The sequence below is a fragment of the Stylophora pistillata genome, chromosome 5 (genome assembly GCF_964205215.1).
Source record: "Stylophora pistillata chromosome 5, jaStyPist1.2, whole genome shotgun sequence".
In the NCBI taxonomy this organism is placed as follows: domain Eukaryota; kingdom Metazoa; phylum Cnidaria; class Anthozoa; order Scleractinia; family Pocilloporidae; genus Stylophora; species Stylophora pistillata.
In genome coordinates this window covers 36,271,881-36,290,438 of record NC_142523.1, presented here as the reverse complement: position 1 = coordinate 36,290,438, position 18,558 = coordinate 36,271,881, and the positions used below count along the sequence as shown (strand labels likewise).

General features: G+C 40.3%; 2 protein-coding genes and 1 pseudogene across 3 annotated transcripts in view; 1 reads left to right on the top strand and 2 right to left on the bottom strand.

Annotated features, from left to right (window-relative positions):
- The first annotated feature begins 1,697 nt into the window (after window positions 1-1,697).
- Window positions 1,698-5,478, top strand: LOC148731724 (uncharacterized). The gene is made up of 5 exons (XM_088762035.1): window positions 1,698-2,305; window positions 2,754-2,798; window positions 3,596-3,781; window positions 4,325-4,423; window positions 5,238-5,478. Exons 1-5 carry the CDS (start codon window positions 2,261-2,263, stop codon window positions 5,346-5,348), a joined length of 486 nt encoding a protein of 161 aa, XP_088618161.1. The 5' UTR covers window positions 1,698-2,260; the 3' UTR covers window positions 5,349-5,478.
- Window positions 5,479-7,254: 1,776 nt separating this feature from the next.
- On the bottom strand, window positions 7,255-11,958 carry LOC148731723 (uncharacterized; annotated as a pseudogene). The gene is made up of 2 exons (XR_016002015.1): window positions 8,595-11,958; window positions 7,255-7,916 (listed from the first exon to the last, which is right to left on the bottom strand). The product of XR_016002015.1 is annotated as an uncharacterized LOC148731723 (transcript).
- Window positions 11,959-18,442: 6,484 nt separating this feature from the next.
- Window positions 18,443-18,558, bottom strand: part of LOC148731722 (hsp70/Hsp90 co-chaperone CNS1 homolog) — a 2,867-nt gene continuing 2,751 nt past the window's right edge. Inside the window, exon 5 of the mRNA XM_088761935.1 lies at window positions 18,443-18,558. This exon is cut by the window's right edge and continues 31 nt beyond it. Within this exon, the coding sequence (XP_088618061.1) occupies window positions 18,443-18,558 (116 nt within the window).

Below are 18,558 nucleotides of genomic sequence, written 5' to 3'. Positions count from 1 at the left end.
CAGTTAACAGACTCTTTAATTCGAACAGTTCACTGACCCTGGATCTGTCTCTGATATAAAATCGTTCAATTCTTTGTTCTGAAAGGCAGACAATTTGCCTAACATTATTTCTCAAAAACCAGCAAAATTTGAAAGTAACACGAGATAACACAACCCAATTTCAATTTAATAGCTTAAGCGTGACAAACTTTCATAATGAAATCCAATACTTTGAATTTGCCTTTAAAAAGATTTAAAGGTAAACTACCGTTTAACTTGTGTACACATCACAAGTTACTACAAACAGAATCAAAGGATTCTTGACCGATAGCTTCGACGCGAAGTATACTTGCACATTTGCACATGGCCTCAGCCCGCTTTTTCCTGCGATTACTTCACAAACTTTGATACGCTTTTAAAACTGTCGAAAAGAACATACCGTGCTTTCGTTTGTTCCTCGAGATAATGCAAAGTCGTTTCTCAAGTTTTCGAATAAGATGAGAGGCTTATCAATTTGAAGGGAAAACATTTGGTAGAAACGTTAAGTTGTCGCCACAGTTCGTCCCTAAATTTCAATTTATGAAAATTCTTGATTTGAATGGAGCGCTTCTTCCTACCAATCCCATGTGGATGACCGTGCATTTTTTGATTGGCTAGTTTAGCTGCACGGCCTTTCCACCCCCGGAGAATATTTTTGAAAAATTATGAACGAAGTTAATTACGGAATACATGAGAGGATTCTTTCACCAATTTTTTTTCTTTTAGACTAGATTGAAGAAAAGCATACTTACTGCTGATCTTCTGATCAAAAAAGGAAGTTCAAAAAGCAATTCTTATGGAAAAAAGAGTTTTTTCACGGAGATACACAACCATGACAAACAGAATATATGAGCGGTTTTTTTTCTTTATCTCTGTTTGATTAATATGGGAAAATCCCGTTAAACAGTTTTTGGGGACAGTCTCGGAGAATTCCCAATAAACTTTTCTCAACTTGAGAGCGTGGCCTCACTACTGAATGATTCTTAACTAATGAAATCCAGCGGTTTTCAAAACTATAATGCCGCAGAGTTTAATGTTTGTTTTTATCAGTAACGAAATTATACTGTATTCGGAAGGAGCTCTGAATTAAGTTCTTTTAAATGAATTCAATTGTTTTTCGTATGACAAATTTTCAGAACGATCTAAGCCATTGTGCCCACTTGCAAACCAGTTCCTCAGATGGATGAGAAACCACGGCGAAGCGAATTTAGGCGTGTGTATCCAACCATCTTATGCCAAAGGCCATGGAAAACTCTGTGTAAATACAATATTGTCAAATGTTCCAAGGACCTTTGAAGAAAAACTATTTTCCAATCGTACGTTGTCTTGAAATTAAAACAAGATCAACTAAAGATTGCTATGTTAGCTATCTAAGTGACTGTACAAGTCTGATGCTATATTTGAATTAAAGAAAGGTTTATTATTCAATGCTCCTGCGAAAACATACTTTATCGTGCTGCAAATAGAGTAAGAAATACTGTTTGTTTTGTTTGTTTTACCAGCCTTTCTTCATCGCCAAAAAAGGAAGCTTTGATTAACAAAATAACACACACTGTTAGCCCTTGTTTTAAGACTTCTTAAACCTGTTATAGATACTTCACGGTATATGACTTATTCTCTTAAAGCACCAAAAATTTAACGCAATCATGTTAGTTAAGCTGTATTTGTAGACAAAGACTGTAAACGTAGTTATTCGTCGTAGCAGAAGCATTAACAAATCGTCGAATAACCACTTTTCAGAAGTTTGGGTCAGAAAAATTCCTCATTTTCCCCAACAAGGGATTATTGAAGCGCGTTCTGAGAAACATGCATGCCAATTTGAATTTCTCTCCATAACAAATGGTTTCTTTTGTATCATTTCTACAATTATATTCACCATAAAAATATAAGGCAAGGATATAACTGAAATGTAATTGCGTTTGATAAATTTGCCGTGGCAATTAACATTCAGAGCGGAAATTGTTTATTCTTCTAAAAAGAGCACATCAAAAATACTTTAGAATGGGTTCTGTTTTCTTTATTCCTTTCAACAAACAGCTAGGCAAATTTTGATTTTACAAAAACAGTTTTCGTTTGAAATACTTGTTTAAAGACTCTCAGATTGTTAGTAATGTTGTAAAAGCTGCTACTCAGCCTTTGCGCCTCAAAACTATAAAACAGCTGACACAGCAGATCACAGCACTCAACTTCACCAAAAGTTCAGTTGGATCTGAGAGTTTCTGTTAGTCGTTTCATTGAAGTCATGAAGATTCTCATCATTCTGAGTATTTGCACTACGGCTGCTTTGGTGAGTTTCACAGCAACTTAAGAAATAATTTCAAGCCTTTTTCCTCATAAAGATGATTTATGTGCTTTTCACAGAGTTTCTCCATTAAGCGACAGGCACTTTCTTTCCTTCAGCGAGCGGAAAGTTTTGAAACAATCTATTAAGGCGTTATTGGAGTCTAATTTTTTTGTGTGTTACTAGAAATGAATTGTTTGATGTTTTTTCCGATGTTTCAACGATACCATTCTCTCCTCTTGGATTAAATGAATGTCATGCGTCAGAAATAGAAGTGATAGTTAAGAAAGAGCTTATTTGATACAAGAAGAAGAATTGAAAATAATAATCGACATTGGATTTTTAGTGTTTAGAGTCTACAGTCACCATGATAATACAGCCTTATAAGTTGGCACAAGGCAGACTCTCGTGGAACAATTTTTAAAGTCAAGACATCTTTTCTACCTTTCTCTAGGGATGCAGTAATCTTCCCAAACTGGCCGCTTGCAACATTGCTCCGGTAGGTGACTGAATGATGCTTGGGGTTCTCAGACTGTTTGGGTGGCTAAGCGTATTAGTAAGAGAAGAATCAAATTCTGTATTATATATACCGGCGCTTGTCCACCGCTAGCTGGACCGCACAAAATCCACTGGTAAATACAATGCACCGCACCAAACTTCTTTGGGGACGTCTCCTTCTTTATTATTGTATTACACCGTGAAACTAAAAATTGATTTAAGAAATTATGGACATGCAGATAGATTAAGAAATGCTTCAGGTGCATCAAACTTACATAATTTCCGGGTTTGGCGAGGGTTGAAATCAATCGATTCTTTCCTTTCTTTCCTTTGCTGATTTGTTTCCTTCCGAGCACGAGTGCTTACCAAAAACTGATCAAAGGGCCTCTTATCAGATATATTAAATTACACTTAAGAACGCGTGACAAGCCACCTAGTGCGACTTAAAAGATTATAATAAACCTGAAATCAAACAAGGAACAGAAACTCGTGCTATAGGAGCACTTACAAACATAATAAAAAAGAAAAGAAATACTCTGTCTTAGCGTCAAGAGGATATCAGGAGAAGGTTTAAAGGAAAAGGCGTCCCAGTGGACTGATAGATCAAAATTATGTGTATGTACGAGAAAGGGAAAAGGGAAGAGAGATTAAAATTCATTATATGATAAGCGTTTCGATTGCTTCTTACTTATGATTTATTTTGGTTTTTTATCATATAAAACAAATACATTCCATGTCGTTGTCTGTCTGTTCTGCAAATGATGACAGATGACGTCAAAATGTGGTTATTAATTTCAGGGCGGAGGAGACTGTGGCTGCCAAGCCGGTTTGTCCTGTTCGTTGACCAAGAATATGATCTACGATGGACAGGTTATTCCTGTTAAACAGTGCATGCCGGAAGGAATGGACATTGAGGTGGAAGAGGTGGATCTGGATAACCAGTCTGCTGACGAACCCAAGAGGAAAAAACGATTTCTTTTTAACGTAAGAATTTTAACTTCCCCTCCTCGCTTAGAGGACCAAAATGCTATGAGGGGGAGGAGGAAGGGGGAGGAGGAGGTTGAGTGAGGGAGCGAAAGGGTAATATCCACCAATTTTACCGAAAAGTATGATGAACTTTCTGAAAATATACCCCACATCCACATGGAAGCCTGAACAACTGGTATTGTTTCAGCCCTAAACTATACCCACCCACCCCTACTCGGTCATGGCACTGCTTCCTACGATGCCTCGAGTCTGAAATTCATTTTCTTCAATTATCAAATACCGAGAGAAGAATTTCCCGTAAGGATGAACCTCATTCAAAGGGTTACCTTTGGACACCCCGAATCTGTGTTCCCATGCTTTTTCACGAGAAATTTGATCTTCCTTGTCATCAAGTATCTCTTGATCGAATTGATGCTGGGAGTGTTGTCCTCCCAAGACAAATTCAACATTAAAGAAATGAAAAAAAGGATTTTTTTTTAGCTGATCCTCTCAGTCCGAGAAATATTATTTTTTTATTTACGCCATGTTGCATTTTCATAGAGGTGCAGTTCCGAGGCTGAATGTCAAGATAACTACTGCTGTGCGCTTGGCAAACGTTGCGCTCCTAAACTCGGAGAGTTCTTCACTTGTTTTTTTGTGGTCAGTAACAAAGTTCTCTTTATAAATGTGTTTGTGACTTTTTCGGTAATGAATACTCGAAAAGTGAAGTAAGATATTTTGTTTCACGATATAGAAACTTACATATGATGCACGATCCTCGCAGTAGATAGCGCTATTTAAGCAACAGCGAAAATCAGACCTGAAAAAAATCAGGCCTGCACGGGATTCGAACCACTGACCTCTGCGATACTAGTGCAGCGCTCTACCAATTGAGCTAACAGGCCAACTGGGAGCAGGCCGTTAAGTTGATTTGTAATAAACCCGTGAAAGTGATAAATGAGATACAATGAAATATATGAAGTTCAAAATAGATGAACTTCATATATTTCATTGTATCTCGTATAGAATCTTCTTTACTTGGTTTTAGTGACAATATCAGTGTATTATCAGCTAATGCCATATTTTTTACACTAGTTGTAACTACGTCGTGAAGATTTCGGTCAAAATATTGGAAAAGTATTGGTACAGTATATTAGCAACAGAAGTCTCAGAAACGTTTCATTATTTATCTCCTTTGAGGTAATTTTGAATTTTGAAGATCACGTGATTTTTATGAAAAACAGAGGAAGGGGCTGTCAATTAATTGTCAGTGGTAAGAGGGGTGGGGCATAAAGATATTACAAGGTGTTATGGAGGATCAAGTGAATGTTATTTGGACACAACCAAATTCCTCCAAGATCCCACCGGTTCACTTATTTGATGAAACAGTTAACATTGGTCCCTTAATCTTTCTGTATAATTTCTTTCCATGAGTGCGCTTCGTACTTTTTTCTCTCTCTTTTTTTTACCATAGAGCAAGCATAACTGCGGTTGCGGTAATGGTTTGGCCTGCAAAGTAACAACCACGATCCGATTGCCTTTTGGGATCAAGATTCCCATCAAACAGTGTGTGAAGCCCGAGTAAACATGGCGCAAAACTGACATGATTCAAAATTGCAGATAAAGTAGTTTGAGAATTGTAGAGCAAAGTCTGTAACAACAAAGAGAGGAATAAAAGCACATTGAAAACCTTAAACAATCTCTTTCCAAAATATGACTTTGTCAGCGGGTGTTAGAGAGCGCCAAATAAGAGTCAGGTCCCTCACGGTCACGGTCAGTCACGGTGTTGTCTGTATCGGGGAGGGTAGGGAAGGGGAAGGAAAGTGGAAGGGGGTAGGGGAGCGTCAATTGGTGGGAAATTTGAGCTTCGTAGCATGGTATGAAACCTTACTAGTCAGTAAATCTTAGCTTCGCTCTTAATCCTTTTTTGACTATAAATTCTCTAGTAAATTAAAATAATAATATGGGCTGTAAGAGGATAACTAACTTTTCTTGATACTTTTTCCAGTTCTCGCACCCGTTACACAGTTGATTTTTAAAACTCGTACCGAGATTTTCTGTGTTCATCCACTGTTAATGGCGTGGTTGAAGAGTTGAAGATAACTGATCTCAAGACTAAGATTTTCCCGTTTGCTCATAAAAAAAACTTGGAAAAATTAAAGAGCCCCATGTGAAGTCCATTTAAAATTTGACACAGTAATACTTACAAATGATGAATTGTTCTTTGTGTACATTCTGTATGTGTACTGGTGTGTGCTATTATCTATGCATAAGTCGTGGCTTTTGCCTGGGCTTGAATGAATGAACAGATATTTGGAAGAAGTGTGATTCACATTTAGTAGAGTTACCTGTTCAGATCAAATACATCTAATTAAACATATTGTTTAGGTATATTACTTCTTTTTTTAAAAACCTTACCCTTGCTCAATTTTTGGCATATTAATGTACAGTTTTTCATCATCTGTTGACAATTTGCCATTTCCTTCCGATTTATTCTATTCATTTTGATATATGAGTTCTTCCTCCCCAAAAGAATATCTGGTCTTCATTTACTATCCCTCTGACTTGAAAGTATCAGATTTTAGTAACATCTTTAAAATGAATTAAAAGCAAGTTGTACTTTGCCGCCTGCTTGCTATCCTCATAAATTACATAATTAGCCATCTCTCCACAACTGTTACAGTAATCATGACTGTCCACAAGGGGACTGGTAATGAAAGGTTTCCTTTATTGTTATGACCCTAATGCTTGAACCAGCGTGACGCTGTAGGGAGACATTAGATACCAAGAACTACGAGCTGTCTGAGGGTTGAAAAATTTCGATTAGTCTCAGCGAACAACTCGACGGAAAAACAATTAGTGAGTACCAGCCGCTGTTCGGGAAATGAGCCCATGCTCTTATCCAGATCCCAGTAACCGACGGAAATCGAACCTGCATGTGGATTTAAGGATCGGAGCTGACGGTAGGAGAGAATGCTTTGCTGTTTGAAAGAGTGCCTTCAGTCTCTTTACCAGGGTGCCTGGCAAAATATGGATATTTTTTGCTTTTATAGATTTGATGACATTTCAAGGTAGCCCTTTTTTAAGTCCAACCAACTACCCTTACCCCAGCGAATAAGAGGTAACTCGTGGGTCCTACCCTTGTAATGTAATGTTTTCTTGGAAATAAATGTGCAAGAAAAGATTACCAAGACAAAGAAGAGATGTGGTGGGGGAGGGATCTGACCACCACTGAACAAAATGTTACCTTTTCTTTTGGTAGTGTTGTTCTTTCCGAAACCCTTTTTACAATAATATTTCAATGCTAACCAGGAGGGTGATGCTCGAAGGACAACGGCTGCATTTTCTCTAAAACTCTCCGGGTGTAAACCGCAGTAAATATATAGAAAGAAGTAAGAAGAATCGATATCAAGATCTTGGAAGTAAACGTGTTGATGAAATGGACTACAACTGGATTATGTACGAAATAAATGCAAAGGAACTCCTTTCTTACCACATTTCATAATTTAATACAATGTCTGCTCTAGGTTTTTCCAATAGTACATGACTTCTAAAGTGGAAAGTGGTATAAGGATTTAAAATGCATTTTAAAAAAATGCAAGCCAAAAACTTTAAAGGTAAAATATCTTTAGATTATCTGTAACACCAAATTTGAAACCTGGTAATTAGCTTATGCTTAAAGCTGTTCGGAAAATCATAAAATTGTTGTTTGTGTCTGTGAAAATGACTTGATAACAAACCACATAAAGTTGCACATCGCTTTTTTTATAAAAAGTTGCTGAAAAATCCCAACGGAGACCACGTAAAAATAGTTCAAATGTTTTGTCTACATAATATGTCCTCCGTATGGCCGCAACATTAGCTACTCAAAATCCACAGACAATGTCCTCTGATTTTCATCAGTATAAATCCCCAAAACTGAATATGATGAAAGTCCAAAAAGAGTTTTGAACTGTACATACAATTGATCGCTTTGGTTGCAATAAAAGTCGCTTCTTTAATAATTGCCTCGCAACAGGCTGTTTAATACTTCCAGCCGCTGCTTGACGTTTAATTTATGGTTTCCCTCTGTTAGTTCAATCTACCATTGATCGATGCCACACACCAGGGATCTAGTCATGTCTCGTCTACACACAAATTCCTCTGTAATGACCTAAAAGAAAAATGAAAGAACTACGAGATATAGAGGCGTATTCAAATTTGAGGTATTTCTTGAGTTCCTATAAGGGACTCTCAACATGGGGATGGGGACCCTAGATGAATGAAGTAACCCGCCTAGCCGTGGTCGAAAAATAGTCCTCGTCTACATACAATCTTACAACTCCGGAATCCCGGGGTGAGTTATTGTTGGCGTGCTTGCTCATGTAACATGAACGCAACCCCGGGCGGATCACCCCACCTTGACACGTTTATATGGCAAATTGTCGGACAGACCAAGTAACCTGCCACGGCAGGTTACCCCCCCCCCCCCCATCATGTAAACGTGATTACCATAAAATAAGAGATTATCTGGACAGGCGGGTACTACTTTCCTGGAGTCCCTAACCTCCATGTAAACAAGCCCCAACAAAATGAACCTAAGTCCCGTGCTTTATTGAACGCAGTGACTCAAATCAAAACACATGTCCTTGGTTTTTTTGCTCTCTTTGCATTATGCACCTTCTATCTCGGCTGTTGGATCAAAGTGAAGTTTATAAAGATAAAACTGAATTTGACCCCAGAGTAGCTGAAAAGATGTACAAGTCCTAATTCAAGAATTGTCAATGTAAGGATAAAGTAATGATTAACATCTCACTTTTCTTTGATTGGACAAAATTAAAAGTGCACTCACGTTGAGAACATCTACATCTCGGTGAATTCCAGTTTCACGTCATCTCCAATGAGGACAAAAGGCGCCCAGTAATACGCTTTTCTAAACATTGCAGTCTCTCTCATGCACTTCGTGGCTTGATTGACAGCTTCACTGGCACTCCTTCCTTCAGCCAGGGCTCCGTAAAAATATTTCATAAACATCAGAGTACCATCGTCGGCAATGTCCCACAGGGATACCAGAATGGATCGAGCACCGGCACCCAAGAACGCCCGTGCAATGCCAACCACACCCTCGGCCATGACCTCTCCGCAAGCGCTGTGACAACAGCTCAACACAACCAGCCTCGCTCGCAGCCCAACTTGTAAGACGTCTTCTATTCTCAGTAAATAGTCTTCCTCTTGAGCTTGACAAGTTGTCCTCTTGATGCTTGGTGCCAAGAGAATTTCTCCTGTTTCTTTTTTACCATGTGCTGCAATGTGAATTAGGGCAACTGAGGACACTCGCCTTAGTACCTCGTACTTTGTCGCCTCCTCTCCAATAAGAGGAGCAATGCCGATGATTTCCCCAATCATCTTCACCTCTTTCCTTGCACCCGGAAGTTGACTCAGCAATTTCTCCTGATGAATAACCTGTTTGTAACACGGATCACCCACGAGCAGGGCACCGGTTTTAACATGAAATTCTTTCGGGCAGTCAGTGATTGATTTTAAAATGGATAAGGATGGAAGCACTCGAATCCTGAAAGATTCGCACAGATACCTTGAATTCGAATCCACCAATGCAGCGTAAGGCACCAAGCAGAGTGGACCTTCAGGAACAAATACAATCTCATCCCCTTCCACCAAATCAGCGATAGGAGTAACTATGATATCATGGAGCTTCCTCAGGGCATTTGTCATGGAGTTTCGCAAGGAGTCATCGTTCGCTCCTTTTCCATCTCGGCCCACTTCAGGTAAACTTATTTCCCTTTCAACAGCAGCCGTTGCATTGACTTGTGAGCGAGTAGCCTTATTCAGAGAGGTGATATAGAATTCTAATTCATCCTGGTAAACAAAGTTGTTCACATGCTTCATTCTCGATCCGACGACTTTCCCATTCCGAATAACCCACGAAACAATGTAAGGTCCGGTGATTGCTAGAAAAACTGCATCTGATAAAATGTTTTTTAGTGAAAGGCAATCCGAGCGTTTTCCAGACCTCCACCGAGCGTAGGCCTGTACTAAGTTATACTTTGCATCCACCAAGTCTCCTAGAGCCTGTGCACGTCCCTCCTCGGCAGCAAGAAGAGCCTTGACATCCTCACCCTGTCTCAAAAGAACGCGCCAAATACCCTTGTATGGTGTTTGGTAAACATTTCGGAACGAGATCTTCCATACATCGTGAGTAAGAAGAGTAGCACGAAGCTCATTAAAAACCTCCCCACTGGAAACAAAATAGTCCAGGGCCAATTGGAGATATCCCTGCCCTTCATAAAGGCCAGCAAGATTACATTGAGTCATAGCAATCATCAGCATTTGCCCCTCTTCTTTGGCAATTTCTAGAGCGCTTTTAGAGTACTCGATGGCTGTTTTGAACTGTCCTAGACCATGATAAGCATTGCCAAGATTTGTATAGCTCCCTCCTTCTCCAGCCTTGTCTCCCACTTCTTTGGAAATTTCTAGGTGACGTTTATGGTACTCGATGGCTGTTTTGAACTGTCCTAGACCACGATAAGCATTGCCAAGATTTCCATAACTCCCTCCTTCTCCAGCCTTGTCTCCCACTTCTTTGGCAATTTCTAGGTGACGTTTATGGTACTCGATGGCTGTTTTGAAGTGTCCTAGACCATGATAAGCATTGCCAAGATTTCCATGACTCTTTCCCTCTCTAGCCTTGTCTCCCACTTCTTTGGCAATTTCTAGGTGACGTTTATGGTACTCGATGGCTGTTTTGAACTGTCCTAGACCAAGATAAGCATTGCCAAGATTTGCATAACTCCTTCCTTCTCCAGCCTTGTCTCCCACTTCTTTGGCAATTTCTAGGTGACGTTTATGGTACTCGATGGCTGTTTTGAAGTGTCCTAGACCATCATAAGCATTGCCAAGATTTGCATAACTCCCTCCTTCTCCAGCCTTGTCTCCCACTTCTTTGGCAATTTCTAGGTGACGTTTATGGTACTCGATGGCTGTTTTGAACTGTCCTAGACCATCATAAGCATTGCCAAGACTTCTATAACTCTTTCCTTCTCCAGCCTTGTCTCCCACTTCTTTGGCAATTTCTAGGTGACGTTTATGGTACTCGATGGCTGTTTTGAACTGTCCTAGACCAACATAAGCTTTGCCAAGATTTGCATAACTCTTTCCTTCTCCAGCCTTGTCTCCCACTTCTTTGGCAATTTCTAGGTGACGTTTATGGTACTCGATGGCTGTTTTGAACTGTCCTAGACCATAATAAGCATTGCCAAGATTTCCATAACTCGCTCCTTCTCCAGCCTTGTCTCCCACTTCTTTGGCAATTTCTAGGTGACGTTTATGGTACTCGATGGCTGTTTTGAACTGTCCTAGACCACGATAAGCATTGCCAAGATTTCCATAACTCTTTCCTTCTCCAGCCTTGTCTCCCACTTCTTTGGCAATTTCTAGGTGACGTTTATGGTACTCGATGGCTGTTTTGAACTGTCCTAGACCACGATAAGCATTGCCAAGATTTCCATAACTCTTTCCTTCTCCAGCCTTGTCTCCCACTTCTTTGGCAATTTCTAGGTGACGTTTATGGTACTCGATGGCTGTTTTGAACTGTCCTAGACCATAATAAGCATTGCCAAGATTTCCATAACTCGCTCCTTCTCCAGCCTTGTCTCCCACTTCCTTGGCAATCTCTAGGTGACGTTTATGGTACTCGATGGCTGTTTTGAACTGTCCTAGACCATAATAAGCATTGCCAAGATTTCCATAACTCGCTCCTTCTCCAGCCTTGTCTCCCACTTCCTTGGCAATCTCTAGGTGACGTTTATGGTACTCGATGGCTGTTTTGAACTGTCCTAGACCATAATAAGCATTGCCAAGATTTCCATAACTCGCTCCTTCTCCAGCCTTGTCTCCCACCTCCTTGGCAATCTCTAGGTGACGTTTATGGTACTCGATGGCTGTTTTGAACTGTCCTAGACCATAATAAGCATTGCCAAGATTTCCATAACTCCCTCCTTCTCCAGCCTTGTCTCCCACTTCCTTGGCAATCTCTAGGTGACGTTTATGGTACTCGATGGCTGTTTTGAACTGTCCTAGACCATCATAAGCATTGCCAAGATTTCCATAACTCCCTCCTTCTCCAGCCTTGTCTCCCACTTCTTTGGCAATTTCTAGGTGACGTTTATGGTACTCGATGGCTGTTTTGAACTGTCCTAGACCATCATAAGCATTGCCAAGACTTCCATAACTCTTTCCTTCTCCAGCCTTGTCTCCCACTTCTTTGGCAATTTCTAGGTGACGTTTATGGTACTCGATGGCTGTTTTGAACTGTCCTAGACCACGATAAGCATTGCCAAGATTTCCATAACTCTTTCCCTCTCCAGCCTTGTCTCCCACTTCTTTGGAAATTTCTAGGTGACGTTTATGGTACTCGATGGCTGTTTTGAACTGTCCTAGACCACGATAAGCATTGCCAAGATTTCCATAACTCTTTCCTTCTCCAGCCTTGTCTCCCACTTCTTTCGCAATTTCTAGGTGACGTTTATGGTACTCGATGGCTGTTTTGAACTGTCCTAGACCACGATAAGCATTGCCAAGATTTCCATAACTCTTTCCTTCTCCAGCTTTGTCTCCCACTTCTTTGGCAATTTCTAGGTGACGTTTATGGTACTCGATGGCTGTTTTGAACTGTCCTAGACCATAATAAGCATTGCCAAGATTTCCATAACTCGCTCCTTCTCCAGCCTTGTCTCCCACTTCCTTGGCAATCTCTAGGTGACGTTTATGGTACTCGATGGCTGTTTTGAACTGTCCTAGACCATCATAAGCATTGCCAAGATTTCCATAACTCCCTCCTTCTCCAGCCTTGTCTCCCACTTCTTTGGCAATTTCTAGGTGACGTTTATGGTACTCGATGGCTGTTTTGAACTGTCCTAGACCACGATAAGCATTGCCAAGATTTCCATAACTCTTTCCTTCTCCAGCCTTGTCTCCCACTTCTTTGGCAATTTCTAGGTGACGTTTATGGTACTCGATGGCTGTTTTGAACTGTCCTAGACCACGATAAGCATTGCCAAGATTTCCATAACTCTTTCCTTCTCCAGCCTTGTCTCCCACTTCTTTGGCAATTTCTAGGTGACCTTTATGGTACTCGATGGCTGTTTTGAACTGTCCTAGACCAACATAAGCATTGCCAAGATTTCCATAACTCGCTCCTTCTCCAGCCTTGTCTCCCACTTCTTTGGCAATTTCTAGGTGACGTTTATGGTACTCGATGGCTGTTTTGAACTGTCCTAGACCATCATAAGTATTGCCAAGATTTCCATAACTCTTTCCTTCTCCAGCCTTGTCTCCCACTTCTTTGGCAATTTCTAGGTGACGTTTATGGTACTCGATGGCTGTTTTGAACTGTCCTAGACCATCATAAGCATTGCCAAGATTTGCATAACTCTTTCCTTCTCCAGCCTTGTCTCCCACTTCTTTGGCAATTTCTAGGTGACGTTTATGGTACTCGATGGCTGTTTTGAACTGTCCTAGACCATGATAAGCATTGCCAAGATTTCCATAACTCTTTCCTTCTCCAGCCTTGTCTCCCACTTCTTTGGCAATTTCTAGGTGACGTTTATGGTACTCGATGGCTGTTTTGAACTGTCCTAGACCAACATAAGCCTTGCCAAGATTTGCATAACACTTTCCTTCTCCAGCCTTGTCTCCCACTTCTTTGGCAATTTCTAGGTGACGTTTATGGTACTCGATGGCTGTTTTGAACTGTCCTAGACCACGATAAGCATTGCCAAGATTTGGATAACTCTTTCCTTCTCCAGCCTTGTCTCCCACTTCTTTGGCAATTTCTAGGTGACGTTTATGGTACTCGATGGCTGTTTTGATCTGTCCTAAACCATGATAAGCACTGCCAAGATTTGCAGAAATGTATCCCTCTGCAGCCTTGGCTCCTACTTCTTTGGCAATCTCTAGGTGATGTTTATGGTACTCGATGGCTGTTTTGAACTGTCCTAGACCACCATAAGCATTGCCAAGATTTTCATAACTTCTTCCTTCCCTGGCATTGTCTTTCACCTGTTTGGCCATACGTTTTACTGCCTGGTTTAGGTCTTCCTAAGGGTTTGGAAATGTGTGGCAAACGTTTATTATGCTATTATTCGAACACTTATTTTTAGGTCCGAATGAAGGTCTTGCATTAAAGGCCAGAGACAACTAGATTCCTTGTTAGACCTTCGTGATTGATCTATGAGATACACTAGTACAAAGGTTTTATGAATTCCTCGTTCGATGTGGATTTTCGAATGATATCTCGTCTTTGTGAAAGTGACTAAGCGCTATAAAATGAGGTGATGGAGGGGCAGGCTTATGTCCAAGCCATTGAAATATGCCAATTGATAATCATTAGAACGTAAGTATATTTTACAAGACTTCGGCCCAAAGGCTAATCACTTTTTGATGTTCTGGGTGGGAGTAATGTCATCTTGAACAGCTTGAAGATGAGTTTTGTCTATAGAAGCGACTAAGGAAAACGGAAATTATTTCAGTGTGAATTTCTGACGAAACAGAGAAATTATTTATCACTGAAATTGAATGTGACTTCGGAAGGATCGACAAGTGTTAGGTGCTAGACAGCTCCTGAATTGTTCCTCTCTGTCCCCTCATTTTCCACTATGTGCACCAATACTCTTCCAGTAAGGCAACAAACAGTCTTAGCTTAAAAGAGAATTATAATACGACTGAAAACTGATTCTTAAGTGCGTGGTTCGCCTTTCATTTCAAATACTAGAAGTTTTAAGTCACGTGAAAAATACACACTGACGATTTAAATCGATAGAAATAGTTGACGTATGAAATAATTTCTGACTAAAAATAACTGTTGTAGTTATTTAAACCATCATAATTTCATATTGAGTAGCAAAAAGTGCCTAAAAAGTTTTTCAGATCGACAAAAAGGACCAAAAAGTTTTAAAATTCGATTTTTGTTTTCAAAATGGTGACAACTTTGCCGGCAAAAACAGAACCGACGAGATCGAATCTATCTTGCTCTAGGTGTGACTCAAATCTCCCCTACGACCTGAAAGCTTTATGACTTTGCGAATACAATCCGAGAGTTATCAGAATCATCATCAAATAGTTAGTTGAACCTTGTTTATAAAACATATTAACTATTAACAGTAATGTGCGCTCGTCCGAGGCACTCCTTAGGTGAGCAGACTCGGTTGCCAGCTTGCTTCTGTCATAGAAATTGAATTCATAGGAATGTGACATTTAGAGCTTAAAAAGGATGAATGAGTTATCGAAACGTCATTCTAAATTATTATCGCTCATTTTTATTCTTAATGGTTTGTTCAAAGCCCTCGGTACACCTTGAATTGGCAGAGAAAAATAATACATGGTTCCTAGGGCATACTTAACCGCTAATATTTTGCACCTAATAGACGAGGAATCAATCGCCATCCAATACTGGCTACTACATGTCCGTGTGATCGTAACGACACAGCGATGTAATTGGTTGGTTTACGCTACCAGATCTGGATTAAAAGATGTGAACTCGAGATGCTCGTTTTAACCCGTTTAAATTTTTTGGCCACCTAACATAATTTCAAGAGAAAAATCGAGTCTCTAGATGGGATTTGAACCCACGACCCTCTACGATCTAGTCGGATGCTCTAATCACTGAGCTACAAGAGACTCAATGGTGAGCAAGGGTCTATTAGTGGGTATTGACTAGAGCCGCATCACGCGGCTACACAGCCAAACATCAGCTAGCGCATAGAAGCTCACTAACAGCATCACGCTGTCACATTAAAGCATCAAATGCATTAAAGCATCACATGCAGCCAACCAGCCCTCAAAGTGAGCATGTAAAGATAAAATAAACAGTTTTTGATATAGGAGGAAAATCGAGTTTCCAGATGGGATTTGAACCCACGGGATTTGAATACCCAATTGAATACCCAATACCCACGGGATGGGATTTGAATATCCAATTAGTGGGTATTGAAGTCAATACCCACAAATTGACCCTTGCTCACCATAGAGTCTCTTGTAGCTCAGTGGTTAGAGCATCCGACTAGATCACGGAGGGTCGTGGGTTCCAATCCCATCTGGAAACTCGATTTTTCTCTTATAACAAAAATTGTTTATCTCATCTTAACATAATTTCATTTAAAGAAACAGTTATGAAGGGATTCTCAAGTTTACCTTTTCTTGCTGTGGCTTTATCTCTCCGAATGCGATTGTCTCCCCAACACACTTGTTTAGTAGATGACGCAATCTTTCGCTTTTATCGCCTATCTTCGTATCGTTAAGTCAAATGAAACTGCTGAAAGGAAGGGTGGAAGGCTCAAGGTTTGTTTAATTCAGTGTTTTGGTCAATGCCATTTATAGACTGCAAGACGTCTTTATGTTCTAACTGCAAGGTGCCTTTTTGGCTGTTGAAAACTCGCTGAAACCACGTCGCAACAAAGATTTGAATGACCTTTAAGACAAAATTGTCAATGATAACTGTCGTTACTTTGCAGTTCACATAGTCATTTATTCCTTGTGCAATTCGTTTAAGTGATCCACTTTTCAGCTTTTCTTATTGTTCGCTTTGCCACTTTGTCTGCCTCTTAAATGTCATTTTATACTCATTAACATTAATTTGAACGAGGGATAAATTGTGTCGGGTCACTCGAGAGAAATCTGCGCAAAGGAGCAGGGATTATTAACAAATGCTTTCCAAATATCACTTAGTATAAAACAATGTACGGATATCGTACCCTTTTGACCAAGAAAGGAGAAGCGTTTTGCCCCAAATGCACTCATTGGAAAAGTCTGATCGCTAAGTTCTGATTTGAGATAAATTGACAGTTTGTGACATTTAGAGAGGCAAGGAATTATTGTTTTAAATGCTTGAGTAGAAATGGAATGATTGATCTCTTAAGATGATAACTTGCCAAGGCAAGGAGAATTACATCTTAGTGGAAATTGACGCAACAGGAACGTTTTTAATACGCTCAAAAAGGCTGAAGAACTCTATATAAGTATTTTGCGATGTTTTGACGGGATAAAAGAAAAGGGCATCTAAGAATTACAAGAGGTTTCAAAGTTTGTTTGTTATAAAAGGAAGTAAGGGGCCACCAGTTTGATGCAAATCGCATACATTTTAAGAATATGGAACGAGCTCTAGGGGACAACGGGTGGATTAGGGCTTTAATCGTCACACAGACTAACAGATGACGAAAAGATAGAACTGTGACAGCAATAGAGAAACAGCGAATGAGTGCTGATTAAGATGGAATTAGAACTGGCAGTTTCAGAGGGGAAGGACAACGGCTGGGAAGATTTCTATTTTAATTGACATTCCTGAACCATAGTTAGAGATGGAGAAAAGCTGTGAAAACACAAGAACTACAGGGGGAATGGCAAGCAGATTAAAATATTTTACCCTCAACTGGGGTCAGCATCAAAGCGTGTTCGCAATCCAAAGAGAACCTTTAATTTAGATGGAAAATGAAATGTGCATTACACGAATGTGGAAAGAGTAAGACATTAAGATCCACCACTTGTCAGTACTGGGTGACGAGGTTACATGTGACTAAGACATATTTGGCCAGGGAAGGCGCGATACTCTCCTCGCGGCCTGTTCGCCATTTGAGCGTTTTGTTTTGTATGTCTGCAAAAAACCTCAAAAACTTGGGCCTGTTTGAGAGATTGTTGACAAATTGGTATCTATTGTTTATGCCAGGACAATGGATAATGTATCGTTTTTCCTGTGCAAAGCGGGTGTGCAAGATGTCGATAGCTGAGGAAAAACGTGAAACGGCGCAAGATAAAGCTCGGGTGTTGCTTTTAGCTGGATAATCTGTTTTCCTTGAGGCCCTGGCGATGAGGAGAGCGCGATTAGTCTCTTGGGCATTATAGCAGTAGATATACAATCAATAAATACCTCCAACTCGTAGTCAGAGCTTAGCGACAGGTGGTGTTTCTGGTTGATAGGGTTAACATATTTTTCTGAAGGAAAAGGCAATTTTCAAGTTACCGCCATACATCGTCGAGAAACTATCAGTAGTTCTACCGTACACGCAGAAAGCCATGAGGATGCTTATAGCAGAGGACCATGACCATACGAAAGCTAATAAAAGAACCGTCGGGGTATCGGTATTAACACTGAGCTTTATTGGAGCAAGGAAGGGTAAGAGCGAGGAGGGCAGGTGGATTTACGAGCCAAAGCCTAGGCGAGTCTTAGCGGTGGAATATCCAGATGGAAGAAGAGGCTGTTGTTTGGGCCTTTGACATCTAAAGTAGTTTCCTACCGGGGCTAACAACATAAGAGCTTATCCCTCGTTGCAAAGCTGTCAAAGAGGTCTTTGGACCCAAATCTAAACTATCGGCCAGAATGGAAAGGTTGGTGTTACGTTTGATGCACTTCAAGGCATGATTCTTTTAGGACCGAAATGATTAGGTCATTACAATTGGCTCAAATTGGCTCTTTAACTTTTAAAAACCAAGTCCTCCACGTGTCGAGAATACTACCGTGTGACATGAGTTCGGCTACTCCCTATACGTCTCCGAAAACTGAACGAGCAGGGAATATATCAATGCAAGAGAAATTGTAGCCTTCAATAAATGAAAAGTGAGTCTTGTAAACAATATCAGTGCTCAAAAGAAATGAGTGCACGCTAAGCCCAACCATACTTATGGCAATCAGACCTAACCTCTGACACAGAGGTCGATACCGCATGCCTCTTCACGTGCTAGCCCTGTAAAGCTGTCTTGTGACAGGAGGATTTCAACAAAGAAGCCAGAATCTAAATGAGGTGACGTAT

Bases quoted from the DNA above. Each gene is read 5' to 3' on its own strand.
- LOC148731724 (XM_088762035.1), top strand. From the start codon at position 2,261: ATGAAGATTCTCATCATTCTGAGTATTTGCACTACGGCTGCTTTG. The intron at 2,306-2,753 runs GTGAGTTTCACA...ACCTTTCTCTAG, and splicing joins TTTGCACTACGGCTGCTTTG to GGATGCAGTAATCTTCCCAA. The intron at 4,424-5,237 runs GTCAGTAACAAA...TTTTTACCATAG, and splicing joins TCTTCACTTGTTTTTTTGTG to AGCAAGCATAACTGCGGTTG.